Raw genomic sequence first — 18,638 nt, 5'->3', positions numbered from 1 at the left:
TGAAAATGTTTGAATGTGGCTTACGTTATAAACCTTTGTATGTTTTTACCTGTCGGGGAAGTTAAAATAGTTCTCACGTCCATCAATAGTAAACTCCATTTTACCATCTAAAGCACCCATAACCTTCTTATATAAATCATGATAACTGGTACGATCCGGCGCGAAAAGGATACTCTGATAGGAGCTTCTTTTAATAACGTTGTCGCCTGTTTTCAAGTCGTAAATGAACTTGTCTAGTTCAAAGAAATTTGCCCTAAAAACACAGTTTTTCTTCAGAAAAATTTTAACACATTATTTAGGTATTATAATATCAAAAAATCTAAAAAATCAGAAGGTTTTGAGAGAATGATCTTTCTGTCATTTTTATGTCCAAGTGTCTTTAAAAAAATATGATCATTTCTTGACTGTTAGAGATTAATGTCGATAAAGACGTTATTCAAAGATTGGCATGTGCTGTAACCCATTAAGTAACTTTTATGCATCAATAAAAAAATCTGAGAAATCAATAGTTTTTGGGACAAAATCTACATCACATCACTTTTTAACCATTTTTATGAATAAAGTGATTGCAATTTTCAAAAACTCTGATAATGTTTCTAGAGATAGACACATGATTTAAAAAATGGCACATGCGTCAATAAATAAATTAACATTTATGCGTCAGAAAATCTGAAAAATTAATAGTTTTTGAGAAAAATCCATTTGTCTTTTTTACATAATTTTATGTCTTAAGTGATTTTCAAAAAATTCAATTATTTCTTTAGTGTTCGAGGTAGAGACGTGATTCAAAAAATGGCATGTGCCCGAATCAATAAAGTAATGTTTACGTAAGAATAAAAAAATCTGATAAATGAACAGTTTTTGACGGAAATCAACATTCACTTTCTAACCATTTTTATGTTTGAAGTTTTTTTCAAAAAATATCATAATTTCTAAGCTATTATCGATAAAGATGTGATTGAAAATCTATCATATGCTCCAATCGATGTAATGCATAAAGTTCCCTTTACGGATTAATAAAAAAAAACGAAAAATCAATAGTTTTTGAGAAAAATTTCCATTTCTCTATTTCACCTATTTTCACCACCTTCATGTCTTAAGTACATTTCAAAAACTGAAAAGTGGCCCAATCAATAAACTAACTTCTATCCCTCTATATCTAGTCTTGGCAAATGCTTCAATCAACAGTTTTTGAGATAATTTTTGCACTTTTACGCCTCAAATACTGGTAGATGCCTCAATCAAGAAACTCAAAGGCATACTTGTTAAATTGTATTAATTATTATTGTGATTAATATACCTTTTAAAAATTGATTAAATTTTAACCTTAGCTAGCATATTTTCTATAATAATGAACTACAATCTTACCTGTTTCTACTGATATTAATATGCCTTCCATATTCATCATATTTAGGGCCTATAAAAACTTTAACAACACCCTTAACGTCTTTATCAGACTTCACATGAATCTTATAAGTAAACGGCTTGTGGTTCAGTCTATACTGCTTGGCACGTACAAAGAACTGATTATTTTCCTCTTTTAACTCGTCTTCTGAGTAAATAACGGCTTGGCTTAAATCTGAGTAAAAGTCATCGAAATATGTGACCAAACGGTCCATTTCGATCTTGCTGATTTGAACTCCTGGAAAGTGAAGTTCTTTAACTGTATAAGGCTTCAGGCGTGACTGGTATCTGAGATAAAAGTTCATTAGATGTTTGTACAATTGATAAAATCCAGGATCCCTCAGGCTTGTTTCTAAATGTTCCAGAGCCGATGGCACTACCTTATAGGCGTCGGTAGGCAAAAATCCGTAGCCCAAGAGGTGACGACCATAACCTAATCAATAAAAACAGCAATAACTAAGTCAATCAAAAAATATTTTGTTTATAAATGATAATACCTAACCAAGGTCCATAGAAGTTATTATCAGGAGAATCTGGATTAGACTGTAAAAGGTTCCCCACTATATCATATCCAAACTTCTCGTTGTAAAGCTCTACCCTTTCGCCATGTTTCTAGAATAAAACCCGATTAGCATAATGGCTTTAGCAGATAATCTAAAGGTTTTTACGTTATAAGCTACTCCTCTATCGATGGCATCCGCGACCCTTCTGGATATGTCGTTATAGAAAGTGAGACTGTAGGCAAATCTCGATCGGACCTGTTGCCCATAATGGAAGAAGTAGTCTGACAATTTTGCGAATTTCGGTCGTTCAGGGAATGACAAACCGTTGGGGTAAATTAACGATGGATAGTAAGGGGTTTCTACGGGTTCTGTGAAGTCCACAGTATCGATTTGCCCCCAACCGTTTGAAAGCCGTTCAAGGTGGTACCTAGGAAATTTGTATACATCTTGAAAATGTAAATAGCAATTTTAACAGTAAATAGTAATTCTATAGTTCACATATGTTGTACTATAACTTAATACAGCTGGACACTTCTACGATTCATCCGGTTAATCAGTTTACCCAAACCATAGGTAACGCATGAGCTCTAATAGATGAAATGAAAATATATTAAAAACAAAAATTGAAATTTTATATAGAATACGAGGAATCTGAAATGGATTTTTTTTTCGTATTTGGTACAAAGACAACAAAATCTAGTCATGGGATTTTGTAAAAGCAGAGTAGGTGCAGAAAATACAGATATTAGTATAGGAATATTCCAAGGGATACTTAATAGTTTTAATATACATCCCCGGCCAACGAAGGTCTTACGGTATCGACCACAAGTTTATGTTTATGCAATTTAAAAAGAACGACAGTGTTTCTCCTACACCCCTTTACTAACTGTAGATGAAGTCCTCTTGATGTTCCCTTGTGAGCAGTTAGAACATTTAAATGAAATTATGAAATTCTTTTATGGTAATATTTGTGAACATTTTAGACCAAACAAAACTGTCTTCTACATTACATACACATACATACAAATTTTGTCAATCTACACTAACTGAGCTTAATTATAGACCCCAAAAACGATTAATTTAATCTGAAATATAAAGAGCCTACAGTAACAGGCAGGAGCTTCGAAGTTTAAATTCCAGGGCTTGGGCCCTTCCAGACTTTCAAGCAAGGCGGAGGTGGGCTGGATCCAAATGACAAATAAATGTTGATAGTGAGGTCTGCTATCAAGTATTGGGTTGAGAGGCTTAACCATTTAGTAAGGTAAGTAAGTATACCCTTTAAAGGTGTTCTTTGGAAATGCTTCAAATATCTAAAAAATGGGTTCCGTTTTCTAGAAGGAGCAAAACAAGATGACCTTAACACCTGGAAACTTTTAAATAATAACATGATAATACTTGCACTAGTTCTTTTCTAGGTTAGTGACGTCAACTCGTGATGCCTACGGTCGCGGTGTAGTCTTACGACCCTAATTGCATGTAGAGATTGATTTGCCTATGAATTTCTGTTATATGTTATTGCATGGGTATTTCGGCAGCCAAGAGAGAATTTTGGCTGGGGTGTATGCGGATTATATCACGAATCTATGAATATTGTATACCCAATTTCGCTGATAACACTGCAACTTAGTAATCACAGCATATACAGGGTGTTTCAGAACTATGGGATCAAACTTCTAGGGGTTGTTCAGTGCAACAGTAGAATCCATTTGATTATAGGAACTCATGTCCGGAAATGTGTCACTACGCCACTATGGCCCTAAGACGCGTTTAAATTTAGAAAAAATATTAATTACCTAAATAGGATCTGATGCATTTATTTTTACCTTTTGTATATGATACCATCACAAGAATTGTTCAAAATGTCTTCCTCCAACCTCAATACACCGATTTAAACGCCGCACATGATTTCGGCGGACTACACTAAAAATTTGATCCTCGTTTTGAATGATTTCAAATGCTGCTGTTATTCGTTCAATTAAGTCTAGCTCTGATTCTACTGGAGTTTCGAAGACTAAAGACTTTACATGTCCCCAAAAGAAAAAATCGAGCGACGTTAAATCGGGTGACCTAGGAGGCCAAGAAACTACTCCACCTCTGGCAATCCAATGGTGCCCAAACCGCTGAGCAAATACTCGCGTACTTGTACAGCAAAGTGAGCCGGCGCTCCATCATGCTGAAACCACATTTGCTGTCTAACGTTTAGTGGAACATTTTCAAGGAGTTCTGGGAGAACTTCCTCCAAGAAACGCAGATAAATAGGTCCTGTTAACCGTTCCGGTAGAAGGTATGGCCCAATTAAATAATCATGAACAATGCCTGCCCATACGTTGACAGACTAACGATTCTGATGTTTTCTTGGAAAAATTGCATAAGGATTTTCTTCGTCCCAAACATGGCTATTCCTACTATTAAAAATACCATCTCTTGTGAAAGAGGCTTCATCGGTCCACAAAACATATCGTAAAAAATTTGGTTGTGCAATGATGTGATCCAGAAGCCATCGACAAAATTGAACTCTAGGATAATAATCGGCTGCAGTCATGCCTTGAACTTTTTGGAAGTGGTAAGGATGGAGTTGTTGCTCGTGTAATACCCGCCAGACAGAAGCGTTACTCGTATTCATATTCTTAGCGACGTCACGTGTGCTATTTAATGGTTCATCGGCAATTTGCCGAAGCACCTCTTCTTCAAATTCGACCGTTCTTACGCTTCGAGCAACACCAGTATCTTGCATCTTGGTCTTAAACATGCCTTTCTCAGCGAGCCGACGATGGACCGCAATAAACTTTTTGTATCCAGGATGCTGTCGTTCGGGATAACGTTCATGATACAACCGCGATGCTGCTCGTGCATTGGTAAGTTTGTTGCTCCGTATGCCAAATGCATATCCACCAATTCTTGATTGGTTAAGTTTTCCATTAGCATTAAATGTTTAAAAATTGTAAGCTATAAAATTTTTAAACATGACATTGAGAATTGACATTGATAAGCGTTGATTTTAAACAATTGTTGTTATGGTATCATGTACAATAGATAAAAATAAATGCAGTAGATCCTATTTAGGTAATTAATGTTTTTTTATACATTTTAACGCGTCTTAGGGGCGTAGTGACGCATTTCCGGACATAGAAAGTTTTGGTAATATTGATAGTTATCTACGTTTTTGTAAGTATGTGGAATATGCTTTAGGTAAACTGAGGCTTATACCTAAATAGGACTAGAAAAACTATTTACTTCTTATGCTAGACATAGAATGATTGGTATATTAAATCTTACCTCGCAAATAACTGCTGGTGAATAAAGTAATACAGTTCACCCCTTTTATCGTGTTCCAATCCACACATTTTTCCATCCATCCAGAATGGATAATACAAATAATACGTATGATAAAATGAGTTTATACCAACATCCTCCAGATAGTAAGAAAGCGACTGTTCAGGGTGCAAATTCAAATAATGTCCAGAATAGTTGGATAAAACCGTAAATCCTGGATACTTGCTATCTTGAGCCGTTACTCCCTGAGAATGCCCATGCCACATTTGCTTATATTTATACGCCTCTTGAATCGTTTCACTGTCGAAGAAGTAATGTGGGTAAACTTCGTAAATTGGCGGTATTACTATGCCGTAACAGTCTGCTCTGTGGATTACTGCCACTGAAAAAGCGTAGAGGAATATTCCTTCATTTAAATCATGCCTGAATTTGCAGGCTAGTTGATAAAATGTGTCGAAATCTTTGGCCGCGTACAATGCATCGAAAGCAGCAATCGCTTGCTCTAAGTGTTCCGGGTAGCTTATAGAGAATATGTGTCCTTTTGGTAATAGATTAGCCTTCATCGTGTAGTATTCTCGCATTTTTAAGTCCTCATAGTTCTAAAAATATTAGTATATATATACATTCAATAAAATTATTTTAACACTGGAGTAATTAAGTTCCTAATCTAGAGAGGGTAAGTGCTAAATATTTTTACAATTGACTAAGTATGAACACAGCAGAAAATTTGATTTTAATAACCCAAGGCAAATTTAATAAAATAGTAAGAGATCGACTATACAATCGGCCTTCAAAGTTATGATAAAATGAACCAAGAAGGAAGGTTTAAATATCAGAAATTAGAGAACACTGTAAGGCAGCTAAATTCGTCTGTTGGGAATAATTTAATACGACCTAATTCGACCATCCATTAGGTATGAAGCTCTTGCATGATGGCCAAAGAAACTGGAAACTAAAGAAAGGCAGAAGCTGGATATCATACAAAGACTAGCCTGTTTAGGAATAACAAAGGTCATGAAAACTACACCCCATGGATGCTGTATCCATGGAGGCCCTACTCGATCTGCCGGTCTGACAGAATGGGATATAACAACAGTCAACTCAAACAGTTAAAGTGAGGTCAAATCACATGGTTCCTATAGATAACTTTGATCCTTTGATGCAGAGAAGAATGGAATGAAACTAATTTTTAAAAATAAAAATTTTTGGAGAAAAACCAGACAAGAGTAAATGTGCAAGAAAAAATATTAGTAAAACCTACAATGACAACCAAATGCATGAAAGCACTTGAGTTACTAGTTAATTCTAGAGCAGCATGGAAGCTGGTACTACCTAAGTGGAATTAAAGAAGCTAATAAAAAAAAAGCGCTAGTCCTTTTATTGGACAGGAGCCCCACATTGGGGGTGCCAGAGAATATCAGAAGCAAAGAAAATAGTAGACTGGGTTAAAACACCAAATTCACGGGACTAGCTCAATTTTTATTAGTTTGAGGTATTTCACCGAGCGCTCCTTGACCTACAAAGATACAATAATCTAATTTTCCCAATATTTGAGGTTAAGAACGATATTTTGAAAAACAGTTTTTACTGTCTTCCTTAGATGTTATTTAGCTACTTTTTCATAGAGAAAAGGTCAGATCATTTCATTTGATTTTTTTTAGGATTTTGGGTCATGGTGTCAAAACTAGCCCCCTGGCGGAGAAGGATCCAACTAAATTACTTATATTTTGGCCGATTATTATTGCATAATAAATGCTTTTTTCAAGGTTACCAAATTTATTAAAATCCGTCAAATCGTAAAGAAGTCAAAGAAGCTTATTGCGAAAACAATTGAATGGCCACCACCATCTTTATTTTTGAAATCACCGATTTTTTTTTTTACAAAAATGATAAAAGCAACTGAATCAAAAATAAAAAAACTGAAAAAAATTGTTATTATACAAAATTTAAAGTAAATGCAATTTTAAAATGGTATTTATGCCCACTGGTGGTCATTTTTAGAACTTGAAAATATTTTCCACCAATTCTTCATAACCGATACACCCAATATTTTTTTTTACCTAAGTCATACGACGAACGTTCCCGAGATATGGCCGAAAAACATATCTTATTGGGTCACCCAGTACGTACCCGGTTATTTTTCAGACATCTAGCGCACTTTTAAGACCCGACAAAATTTTTTTCCGGGGATTTTGAGTGATTTCTAGCCACTTTCAAACATTTTTTTTTTGGCCAAAGGCCTTTAAGACCTTCTTCTCTTAGAAGATTGGCTATCGTCATAGCTATTCTCACTTTTGATATTGCAGCTCTAAACAACACAACGGAACTACAGTTGTACCATTTTCTCAGGTTATTTAACCAGGAAATACGTTTTTTTCTTCTATTTCTTATACTCTGTACCATTCACTGCACAATGTTCTGCAATCATATATATTTCTCTACACTCATCACATTTACTCCCTAAGATCATATTTTATCTTGGTCCAGTACTTTATTTGGCCTTATTTCCCAGAAATATGCAAATGGTTTGGTTTCCTTCCAGGCAGTTGAGATATTTTTTTGTTTCCTAGGGAAAATTGGCAATTTTAGAATTTTTATTCCTACAATTTTTTTCCGACCGAATTTTAGTCCTTAGGATCACATTTTATATCAGTCCAGTACTTTCAGCTACTTCTGCTGAACTGATAAAATAGTTTATTTTTTTACAGGTATTTTGAGTAATTTCGAATTGAGTACTAAGCTATTTTCTCTACAATCCAGCACGTTGGATTGCTACTTTTCAACTTCTTCAGATTCCACGTCGGATTCTGAGCTTACATTTACTTGAAAGGCCTTTAACTCGTCTAGAGGTACGATTCCTCTATACTTTCTTTGCGATCAAGAAGAGCTTAATGTCCTCGACAACATAACGATCGTGATTTCGTATGCGCCACTAAACTTAGGCAACAGTTTCTTACTTTCGCCTTAGTTGCTCGTAGGAAAAGTTCGAACTAGTACTTGGCTTCCTACCGTAAACTTTTGACCTAAGCATCGTTGCTTATCAAATCTAGCTTTGCATTCACTTTGATTTTAGTCAATCTTTTTTTTAGCAGCATTTCGTATTTCTAGGTTTTCAAGTTTCTTTCGTTACTAGAATCTAGCACGACTTCGTTTGCTAGTACTGCGTCTGCTACTCCTCTAGGAGCATATCCACTTTCAGATAGTTTTTCATCCTTTTTTTACCAATTTTCAATCCCTAAAATCTCATTTTATTTTTATCGAGTATTTTGAGCCATTTTATTTATTTTGTTTTCGGCAGTTTTTGATTTTCCTTTTTATTCCTACAGATATTTTTTTTTTCACGCATTTTAACCCATTTCTGGCAACTTTAGGTAGTTATTTTTGTCTTTTTATTTTTAATATTTTTGGTGTTTTTTTTGTGTTTTACTTTGAGTTAGGTTTAGGTTTATTCTTTTTAGAAATGTACTAAAAATGATTTATTTTTCTTAAAACTTGATATATTGGCTTTTTTTTTGTATTTATGTGGTCTAAAACTAGCTTGTTCAATCATATGTAGAAATGGTATCGGTTACTGTATTCATACGTACACTCATTTGTACATTTGGTTCTAGTTATTTTTGTACTTAAAAACCTATAAATACCTTTTTTTTAAAGAAAATATGTTTTTTTTACAGGAATGGTCAAAAAATGGATAAAAAGAAACGATTCAACTTGAACATGATCCAAGAACTTGACAGACATGATTGAAAATAGTGATCTCTCCGACTTGGAAGATAGATTTCTACCTATGTTAAAGCTGGGGATGAAACTTGGCCAGAGGATAAGGATGACGAAATGGTAGAGGCTCCTTGTTTTTCCCAAACCTATTTAGGCCCAGGCGCGAATGTGGTTAACTCAAGACAAGCAGAAACGTTGGAGAATGAAGCAATACAAAAGAGCGATGACAATGAAAGTAGTAAAGATGGGAACATACCATTAGCTATAGTTCCAAAGAATAAAAAAAAGACAGTTGTTTGGAAGCAAACAATTTATAGTCCACAAGAAAATATGGACCATCAGAATATAAATCCTATAGTGGAGGACCTGGTAGAACCAGAATCACTTTTATTGCCATTTTTTCCTATTGAATACTTGAACGCTACATTTCTAAATTGGATTCTAAATTGGACTTTGAAAACTTGGCTTTTTACACAAATATTTACGCAAAAAAATAAATTGCACTTTTAGAAATGCTAGCGCATCGGAAATTCAAACTCTGTTTGGTCTTAATATAATTATTGGAAATTTACACAAATTTTCAGAGATATTCAAATTTTCTGGGAGAGAGTTTTAGGAATTGGAGTTTTTTGGAGAATATAAGTAGAGACCAATTTGCGCCTTGTTGAAACCAATTGCAACTTGGATAAACATAACGACTGCACTGATAAACTGGTGCGCCCTATAATTGAAGCAGTAAGAAAAAGGTGTTTGGAATTAAAACTGGAAAAAGAGCTCTGTATTGATGAGCAAATAATTCTATTTACTGAAAAATTAGGATTCAAGCAGTATATAAAAGGAAAGCCTTGTACCTGGGGTATAAAGGTATTTGTTCTTTGTGGCAAAAGTGGACAGCCCTTTGATTTTGTTTTTTATCAAGGTAAGAACTCGGGTATAAAGGAAGAAAACCAAAAGACATATGGTCAAGGTGCAGCAGTTGTCCTTCAACTTGCTGAGAGGATTTCACCAGATGAAGGTCATAAATTGTTTTATGACAATTATTTTTCTTCGTACTTATTATTAAAAGCATTAAAGGAAAAACATTTTTCGCAGGTGGCACTATTCGGGTAAATAGGTTTGGTAAAGAAATGGGAAAAAAAGGACGAGGAAATTCTGAGGGGATAGTAACCGACGATGGCATAGTTCTAGTCAAATGGCTGGACAATAAGTTTGTGTTTTTAGCCTCCAACTTTGTAGGAAAGGGTGAGGAAAACATTGTTAAAATATGGGATAAACAGACGTCCAAGTATATTGAAGTAAAAAGACCAGACATTATAAAACAGTACAATCATTGGGTATTACAATATAGAGTACAATATTGGGGGCCCATTTTTGGGCCAACAAATGGCCATATCGGCAAGATCTTTAAACACATTGTTTAAATAAAAGATTCACCATTCAAAAGCTATATTAGTACTGGCATACGATAATATATCAGACTGTTTTAGAACAATATCTACCCCAGCTATCCCAAAAAAAAATGAAACCAGAAGGAAGACAATGCTCGCATTAATAAGCTCCAACCATTTATATTTAGGCAAAATGTATTACTGTCAGTAGCAGTGGCAAAATAAACCGCCGAAACAAACATGTTCGTATCAAGATATCATATTAAACATATGTTACTTGTTCACATACACATGGCGAATCTTTGGGTGGTGTAGATCTTCTAGACCAGCTAATAAGTCTTTATAGAATTTTCATAAGGTCTCGAAAATGGACTTTGAGAGTAATAATGCATATGGTGGACTTTTATTAGCAGCAAGTTGGATTGAATATAAGAAGGATTGTGAGCTGACTGAAATTCCCAAGAAAGACGTTTATGATCTTTTAACTTTTAGAATGCATGTTGCCGAAAGCTTGATTTATTATTGCAAACCAATTAGTGTCAGTGAAATAGGGAGACCGTCTTCGTAATCTTAATCGCCTGTACCACATGCACGACGTGAAAAACGACCTCTAACAGAAATTCAATTTCACAACGTTCATAATCTTCCACTGTTTGATGAATCTAAAGAAGCAACTAGATGCAAAGGAAGAACACAGGCGTATTGTGAAAAATGTAAAGTGCATTTATACCTTATGAAAGGAAGAAATTGTTTTACAAAATTTCATATAAACTCTAGAAAATAAACAATTTTATTTGTATGCATATAAGTTATTTTTTAAGTTTTTTACTTTTAACTTGGTATGTTGGACCACACGTACACTAAATATATTTAAAGCAAAAAATAAAAATGTGAAATTCTTGTCAGTTTTTACATTTTTGTAGCAAAACCAAAATTGTTGTTAGTGAAAAAAAATCGGGTCTGAAGGGGTTAATAAAGTTTTCTTACCTACATGAAATAGACTTAAGTTTGAAACTTAGATATGAATTCTAACTAACGCCGGATTACTGACTGAGTGTGAAATTTGGGTTTTATTATATTTTATATATTTATTAATTTATTGGAAAAAATAAAAAATTTAAAAACGGTTTTTGACCTATACATGTTTGGAAAAAGTTTTCGAAATTATCACATCAATCTCATCTTGAATTCTGTTAATTTTTTAATCAGATTGTTCTGTTAATTTTTTAATCAGTTGCAGTTATAACCAACATTAAACCGTATTTTGTACTTACAACAAATTGCTCTCGATGTGCTTCCATGGAAAAAGTGTTCACATATTGTTCGTGTTCTGGATCGTGACTAGGTTGGTTTATGTGTTTGTACAGCGAAAGGATTTTTCGTTGTTTTTCCAAAAGCTCTTTATCAGCTTAAATAGTGAGATTTTTTTTAACTTACTTAAAAATAAAAAGATGTTTTTTCATTACTTACCAACTTTATAATGATGCTTTTGGGTGTCATCGTCCTCAGCCCAAACGAGGGCGCACAACCCCAACAACGAGAAAATCACCGACACCACTTTCATCTCTCTACCGTAAAACCGACAGAGTGGCCGCTGTGCCGAACATTTCATCCGTCTTATAGCGGCCAGAATTACTGACCCCTGATAAAAACTTATTTTCGGTTTTGTTATTTATTGCATTTTGTTTTTTGAAATCGGAATTAAATGAATGTTACTAATATTATCAAAACAACTTTTTTTTTTGTATAAAAACCTCTGGTTATATTTACCGAAATTAGATAATATACATGGCTTAAACGACCTTATATCTATTTTTATTAATCATATGATGTCCGGCAGTCTGTAATTTCAACAATTCCTCCTTAATTAACCGGGTGATTTCCGACTTGGCTTTAGATACGGCCATATCGGATGTGCTTTCGATGGCGAGGTATAATTTCCTCTCGCCGTCTGGTGGTGCTTTCCCTGGGGGTACGAATGTACCTCTCACGGTGATACCGGCTTCAGAATATTCTGATATTTGAGCCAGAGCTTCCTGTAATAAGTAATTAAATTAAATGACAGCTTTCAAGTGCTATTTTGTTAAATAGTTATTGATACATGGACATACTAAATACCATTATGTTGTCTTCCCAAGCAAGAAATATTCTCTAAATATAAGATAAATTTTAATTCTGATTGTTCATATTTTTTTTTTGATCTAAGCTGTGAGCCGTCAGCATATTGCAAAATTTGAGATTATTATACACACTTTCATATCTGCACCATAAACTGAAAAAAGTAGTGGTGACAATATTGACCCTTGTGAAACTCCCCTCTTTAAATTTTAAACTATGAATTTCATTTTTAACAATTACCTGTTATGATAATAACTTTGAAATAATTTTGCAGAACTAGAAGAAAAACCAAAATAATATAGTTTGGAAAGAAAGTAAGTCGTGTTTATAACCGCTGTTACCACTTTACTTAAATCGTTTATTCAGATATTTTAACAAGCCTTGAACTTATGCTAAAACTTTTCCTAAAGAACATTGATTTCGAAATAAACTGATATCGAGCCATTTGATAAAATGCTTATTGGTCTGAGGTCTTTTTTCTCCTTGGGGTCATTATTTTTTCTTAGAGGTTTAATATTTGCTTTTTTCTACATATCTGGAAAATCCTTTTAAATCCTTTTGATTTGATTGATTGATTGATAATATGAGGAGTTTAACCGGATATATCCACTTTCAGAAAATTTTCAGGAAACACGAAAAACACCCTGTCTATTTATATTTAAAAATAGTAATATTTTAAGAAAATAATTTTAATTAAGCGGGGTTGATCAATTTATTAACATAAAAAGAAACAAAAAAAAAATTAACAATTCGTCATTATTAGCAATAGAAGTTTGTATACAGGGTATTTCCTAACTACGGTACGAAACTATACAGGGTGAAGCGTTAGGTCGTTTTATGAAAAAAAGTTCCTATGAACGTATGTCGGGAGTTGCTTTGAGATACAGGGCGATGAAGGTTCAAAAAAATAACGGTATTTTAAAAATACTATAACTATCCTTAAACCGATTTAGTTGAAATTTGGTGCAGTTATTTGAAGTTATAAGACGCTTATTTAGCTGTAACTAGATTGAAATTATTAGGTCCAGTGGCGTGTCAGTGGGCACCACATGCTTATTGTTGAGAAAAAAACAAGGCCAATAATTGTTTTGCAGCTTTTTATTTATTTTTGTATTTAAGCAACTAAAAATACAACTTTTTCATATCTTATATTATCTTCATATCTGGCTTTGTTTCCAAAAAAAAATTTAAAGTATCTTTAACTCATTCTAAAAATTATCTATGGACGACAACATGAAATAAAAACCAATTAATTCGATAAACAATTTCGACCTTAAAGTAAATGAGCAAAATGCCCACCTTCTGATAAAATACACGACTGCGAACGATTTATTATTGAGTGTCTGACACGCTCAAAAATACCTGGAGTATCCCTTATGATATTGCAATTGACAATTATCCGATTCCTCAAGTCATTCACATCTAGAACAGGAGTTTTATAAACAAGAGCCTTCAGATGGCCCCATAAATAGTAATCCAGGGGATTCATAGCAGGACTGCGAGCCGGCCAATTTTGAGGTCCTGCACGTTCAATCCAGCAATTAGGGTAGATGACGTCGAGATGCTGACGAGCAAGAACACTGAAATGAGCTGGAGCCCCGTCGTGTATAAACCACATGTTGACTCTTACTGGTAGGGGTACTTCTAATAAAGTGGGTAAATGGTGTTGCAAGAAATCCATGTAGGATTCACCTGTTAATCTTGCCGGTACAAAAAATGGGCCAATTAGGTAATCACCAGTAATTCCTAACCAAACGTTCAGCGAAAACTGCAGTTGAAAATGAGTTTCTCTAATAACGTGGGGATTTTCGTCGGCCCAAAAATGATCATTGTGGAAGTTCATAATAGCATCTCTTGAAAAATTTGCCTCGTCCGTAAATAAAATATTTGGTAGGAAATTATTATTGTGTGCCATCGTATGAATCAACCACCTGCAAAACATTAATCTTGGATGAAAATCCCGAGGCAGTAGAGCTTGTACACGCTGTATGTGATATGAATGCAAGAGGTTTCTTTTTAGAACTTTCCAAACGGTTTTTGAACTGACTTCAAGCTGCAGTGCAATCTTCCTGATACTATTGGAAGAATCTTCTTCTATCGCATTAAGTATAGCTTCTTCCAGTTCAGGCGTTGTTACAGTTTCTGGTCTTCCACCACCCATATTTTTATTAAAACTCCCAGTTTCACATAATCTTGCATGTAGATTTCTAAATGTTTTTGCACATAGAATTATTCTGTTAGGATATCTGTCCTGGTAAATTCTTCGTGCTTCTTCCGCATTTCTATTTGCTAATCCATAAATAAAGTGCATGTCGGTCATTTCATGGTTAGTAAAATTATTCATGATGGAGTAATGAATCACTGATAATTGACAGCTGAATTTTACTTATAGCAATTCTATCACTGTCAGCTGGTCTCCAAAGCAGGTAGGTACAAAGGAAGTACTTGAATAAACTTGCCAATTATTTGTCATAAGAAGCAATGTATTTGTTATTTTGTTGTATTTCAAAAATCTGATAATAAAAATCGTAGAAGTTGAATGTTTATTATCATAGTAAACAAGACACAAGAGACCAAAAAGTCGTGCATTGGAGGGTGGACATTTTGCTTATGTACTGTAAGGTCGAAATTGTTTATCGAATTAATTGGTTTTTATTTCATGTTGTCGTCCATGGATAATTTTTAGAATGAGTTAAAGATACTTTAATTTTTTTTTCTCGAAAACAAAGCCAGATATGAAGATAATAAGATAAGATACGAAAAAGTTGTATTTTTAGTTGCTTAAATACAAAAATAAATAAAAAGCTGCAAAACAATTCATTATTGGCCTTGTTTTTTTCTCAACAATAAGCATGTGGTGCCCACTGACACGCCACTAGACCTAATAACTTCAATCTAGTTACAGCTAAATAAGCGTCTTATAACTGCACCAAATTTCAACCAAATCGATTTAAGGATAGTTATAGTATTTTTAAAATACCGTCATTTTTTTGAACCTTCATCGCCCTGTATCTCAGAAACAAAGCAACTTCCGACATACGTTCATAGGAACTTTTTTTCATAAAACGACCTAAAGATTCACCCTGTACAGTTTCGTACCGTAGTTAAGAAACACCCTGTATGTCCGTTTTTGCACACAAATGAGACATAGTAAGCAAAAATATATATTTATTTATTTCTCTTTAAAGAAACTGGATCAAGTAGTATTTGACAAAAGTAATAAAAGGAAAATTAAATATGTATTGCATTTTCTTCGTGCAGGCATGCAAGTATCTACATTGGCTCCGGTATGGTTACTCTCTAATAGGTTTTTGTACCACAAAGAATCTTCCCTGTTTTGCCCATCATCCCCAAAATGCTCCTTTATCAAAATGATTCAAACTTTTTTTTCTTTTTTTCTGGTATGGAATTACCCAGTGGTAGCGTGCTTAACTGTATGTGGTCTTCTGATTTTCCCTTCTTAAGAAGTGATTCCCAAGCTGTGTCACCCAATGATGTTAACCGATAAAATTGAGACATCTTAATTTTACCAGTGGTTTTCTTATGTTCATTTTCAATTTTTTTTTTAAGTGAATTCTTTTGCATTCTGAAATTCTCTTTATTTTTTTATATGCCTTTTCCAGTTCTTTAACATTATACATTTGCCAGTCAAGGCCCAGTGTTTTTACCAAACCTACTTCCGAATATATTTCAACGTATTTTTCTTTTGTTGTAATGACTGAATGTCTTTTTAAGATTTTCTCCACTCTACCAAATGATCGGTCCGCAGGAAGAAAGCTATGCCCTCGGACTGGAAAAGTTATTCATTTACTTCTATCACCTCTTTTAAATTATCTGGGGATTTGTTTTTAAGCCAGTATATTAGCATATGAATAATATGCCAATTCTTATTCTGCCCCACACATCCATCGCAGAATAGTCTGAGAATGTGCATTCCTTCATAATTTAAGTTTTAAAGATGACTGAACAAAGCAGAGTCAATTTGAGTAGCCCCTCTCGCCACCAAATTACATAAAAAATCTAGTTAATTCATAGGCTTTTAAGAAGCAAGCATCTAACCTTACTTCTGATTTTTACGCACTTCTCTTTTGCTTTCGCGACATTTTCTTTTTCTACTTCCATCACTTCCTTCCTTTATACTTATTTTCTCATTCATGATACACAAAATTCAGCTTCAAACTCTAAAAGAACACTTCTATTTGACTGGTCTTACAGGAGTTAAAAGCGCATGGAATCACAACTCAACGTCCAAACAACAACTACTAGAATAAATAATGAAAAGTGCAATAGAATACACACAACTTGTTTATTTGAATATATTCGATTTTGTTATCAAAATTTGGATATATCCGGTTTTGCTCGAAATGTCGAAGTTTACTTAACGTTTTAACTGGGATTTATTGGGTTTTGCTTCCAAACAAATATATGAACCTATAGAAACGATAACAAAGAACCAAAAACCGTCAAAAAACGATTTTCGGTGAAAAATGTACACTCAGAAAAATTTGATAGGTTCATTCAAACAAAAAATATTGTTGAGTAACAAAACTGTTTTTTTTTTGTAAAAAAAACTACTATATTGTTTATTTTAACTAAAGGGTAATAGTTAATGTAATCATAAAAAAAATGTTACTATACAAAATTAATTTATCTAATAATTTAGATAATTTTAACTTAAGTTTTGTTGCCTAACAACCTTTTCGTTATTAAAAAAGTTATTTTAACTATTATTTATTTGTTTTCCCACCGTGTAGTAAAATTTTGTTAATTCAAACAAAAAAATGTTTAATTTATTTTTAACTATTATTTTATAATATATTTAACCCACATTCTTTGTTAAACTACTAATATATAGAAAATTAACACTATTTTTTGTTAAATCAGCCCACTAATTTATTTGGATAAACCAAATTATTGTTTGCAATAATATTTAATTTTAATTTTACTTATTAGGAATAGTTATTTTAACAATAAGAATTTGCCAACTGTCTAATAAATTTTACTTAAGAAATAGTATAATTTAACAATAGTTGGGTTACATAACCATGCTTTTTTGTTAATTGAAACTAAAAAATGTTCAATTTTAATTTTACCTATTCCGACGTGGTAAATTGTACCCACTTTATTTGTAAAGCAACTAGTATTTAGTAAATCAACAATTTTTTTTGTCAAATCAACCTACTACTTTGGATCATCCACAATGCTGTTTCAAATAACTATATTCATTGATTGATTTTACCACTTATTCCAGGTAAATTTACAACGTTTTCGGTATTCCTGGAAATATAAGTAGCACACGATACATATTCTTTGCTTGCGGGCCCGTTCCATTCTTTTCCACAATACGGCTCGCGTTGCACGTTGATAAAATTGCGCGCCAAATAATAGGAATAGGAAATAATTTCCTTCATTTTGTATTATACACTCAGCGTTTTGTGAGTTATTTTTTATATTTTATAAGAGTGAGTAAACAATTGGTGTAGTAAAGATGGATGATGATTTTTCAGTATAAGATATACAAATCAGTTTGTAAATTCTCTACTCAATTCAACTAAAGACAACGAAGACGAAGGTGGTCTCAATTTATCCAGCCTGTCTAATCCTCTTGAAATTGGTTTAAACTATTCTGGGCTGACTTACCAAGCTGAGTTTGAACCAGAAATCGAGGAAACTTTAACATTAAAACGCCTTCTGCAAAGTTGGGGTTTGAAAATTTATTCGAAATCTTAAAATGTAAGTAATTTTTCCATTATTACCAATTCCACTTTTAAAGTATATCCACTTATTCCTTGTGCAATACTTATGGATCCACATTAACCTCCACACAAAAAAAATACCTATATTAAAATCATTACATTTGCTGCCCAACAAACAAGTGTTTTGTTAATTTTCCAGTAACTAGGTTAATACATTTTCCACTTTTGTATTCGTATATTGTTATAGTTTCTTGCTATGAATTAATGAATATTTAACATTTAAATTTTGCGATAGATTATTAAATAAAATCAGCTTAAGTGATGAGCCAGAATTAGAGTATAAATCTAAGCATATCACTAAATCTACTTTAAGAGAAATGCCCTATTATGAAAGAATAAAAAATTTGGATTTATTTAACGGTGCAATTGTAAGCTCAGAATCGTTGATTTTTCTTAGGGAAATAAAATATAAAAATACGCTGTATAAAGTAAATTTTTTTAACTTTCAAAGTCATTAAAATTGTATGAGATTGTTCATA

The 18,638-nt window shown here is 33.3% G+C and overlaps 1 protein-coding gene across 1 annotated transcript in view; it reads right to left on the bottom strand.

Annotated features, from left to right (window-relative positions):
- Positions 1-11,559: 11,559 nt before the first annotated feature.
- The window catches only part of LOC126738261 (probable ATP-dependent RNA helicase DDX46), a 41,832-nt gene continuing 34,753 nt past the window's right edge, over positions 11,560-18,638 (bottom strand). Inside the window, exons 14-15 of the mRNA XM_050443505.1 lie at positions 11,756-12,321; positions 11,560-11,693 (exon numbers count right to left, since the gene is read on the bottom strand). Of these exons, the coding sequence (XP_050299462.1) occupies positions 12,079-12,321 (243 nt within the window). The 3' untranslated portion in view covers positions 11,560-11,693; positions 11,756-12,078. The remainder of the gene's footprint in view (positions 11,694-11,755; positions 12,322-18,638) is intronic.

This window comes from Anthonomus grandis, chromosome 1 (genome assembly GCF_022605725.1).
Source record: "Anthonomus grandis grandis chromosome 1, icAntGran1.3, whole genome shotgun sequence".
Taxonomy (NCBI): Eukaryota; Metazoa; Arthropoda; class Insecta; order Coleoptera; family Curculionidae; genus Anthonomus; species Anthonomus grandis.
The sequence above is the reverse complement of the archived record's forward strand: the minus strand, read 5'-3'. Positions and strand labels throughout refer to the sequence as shown.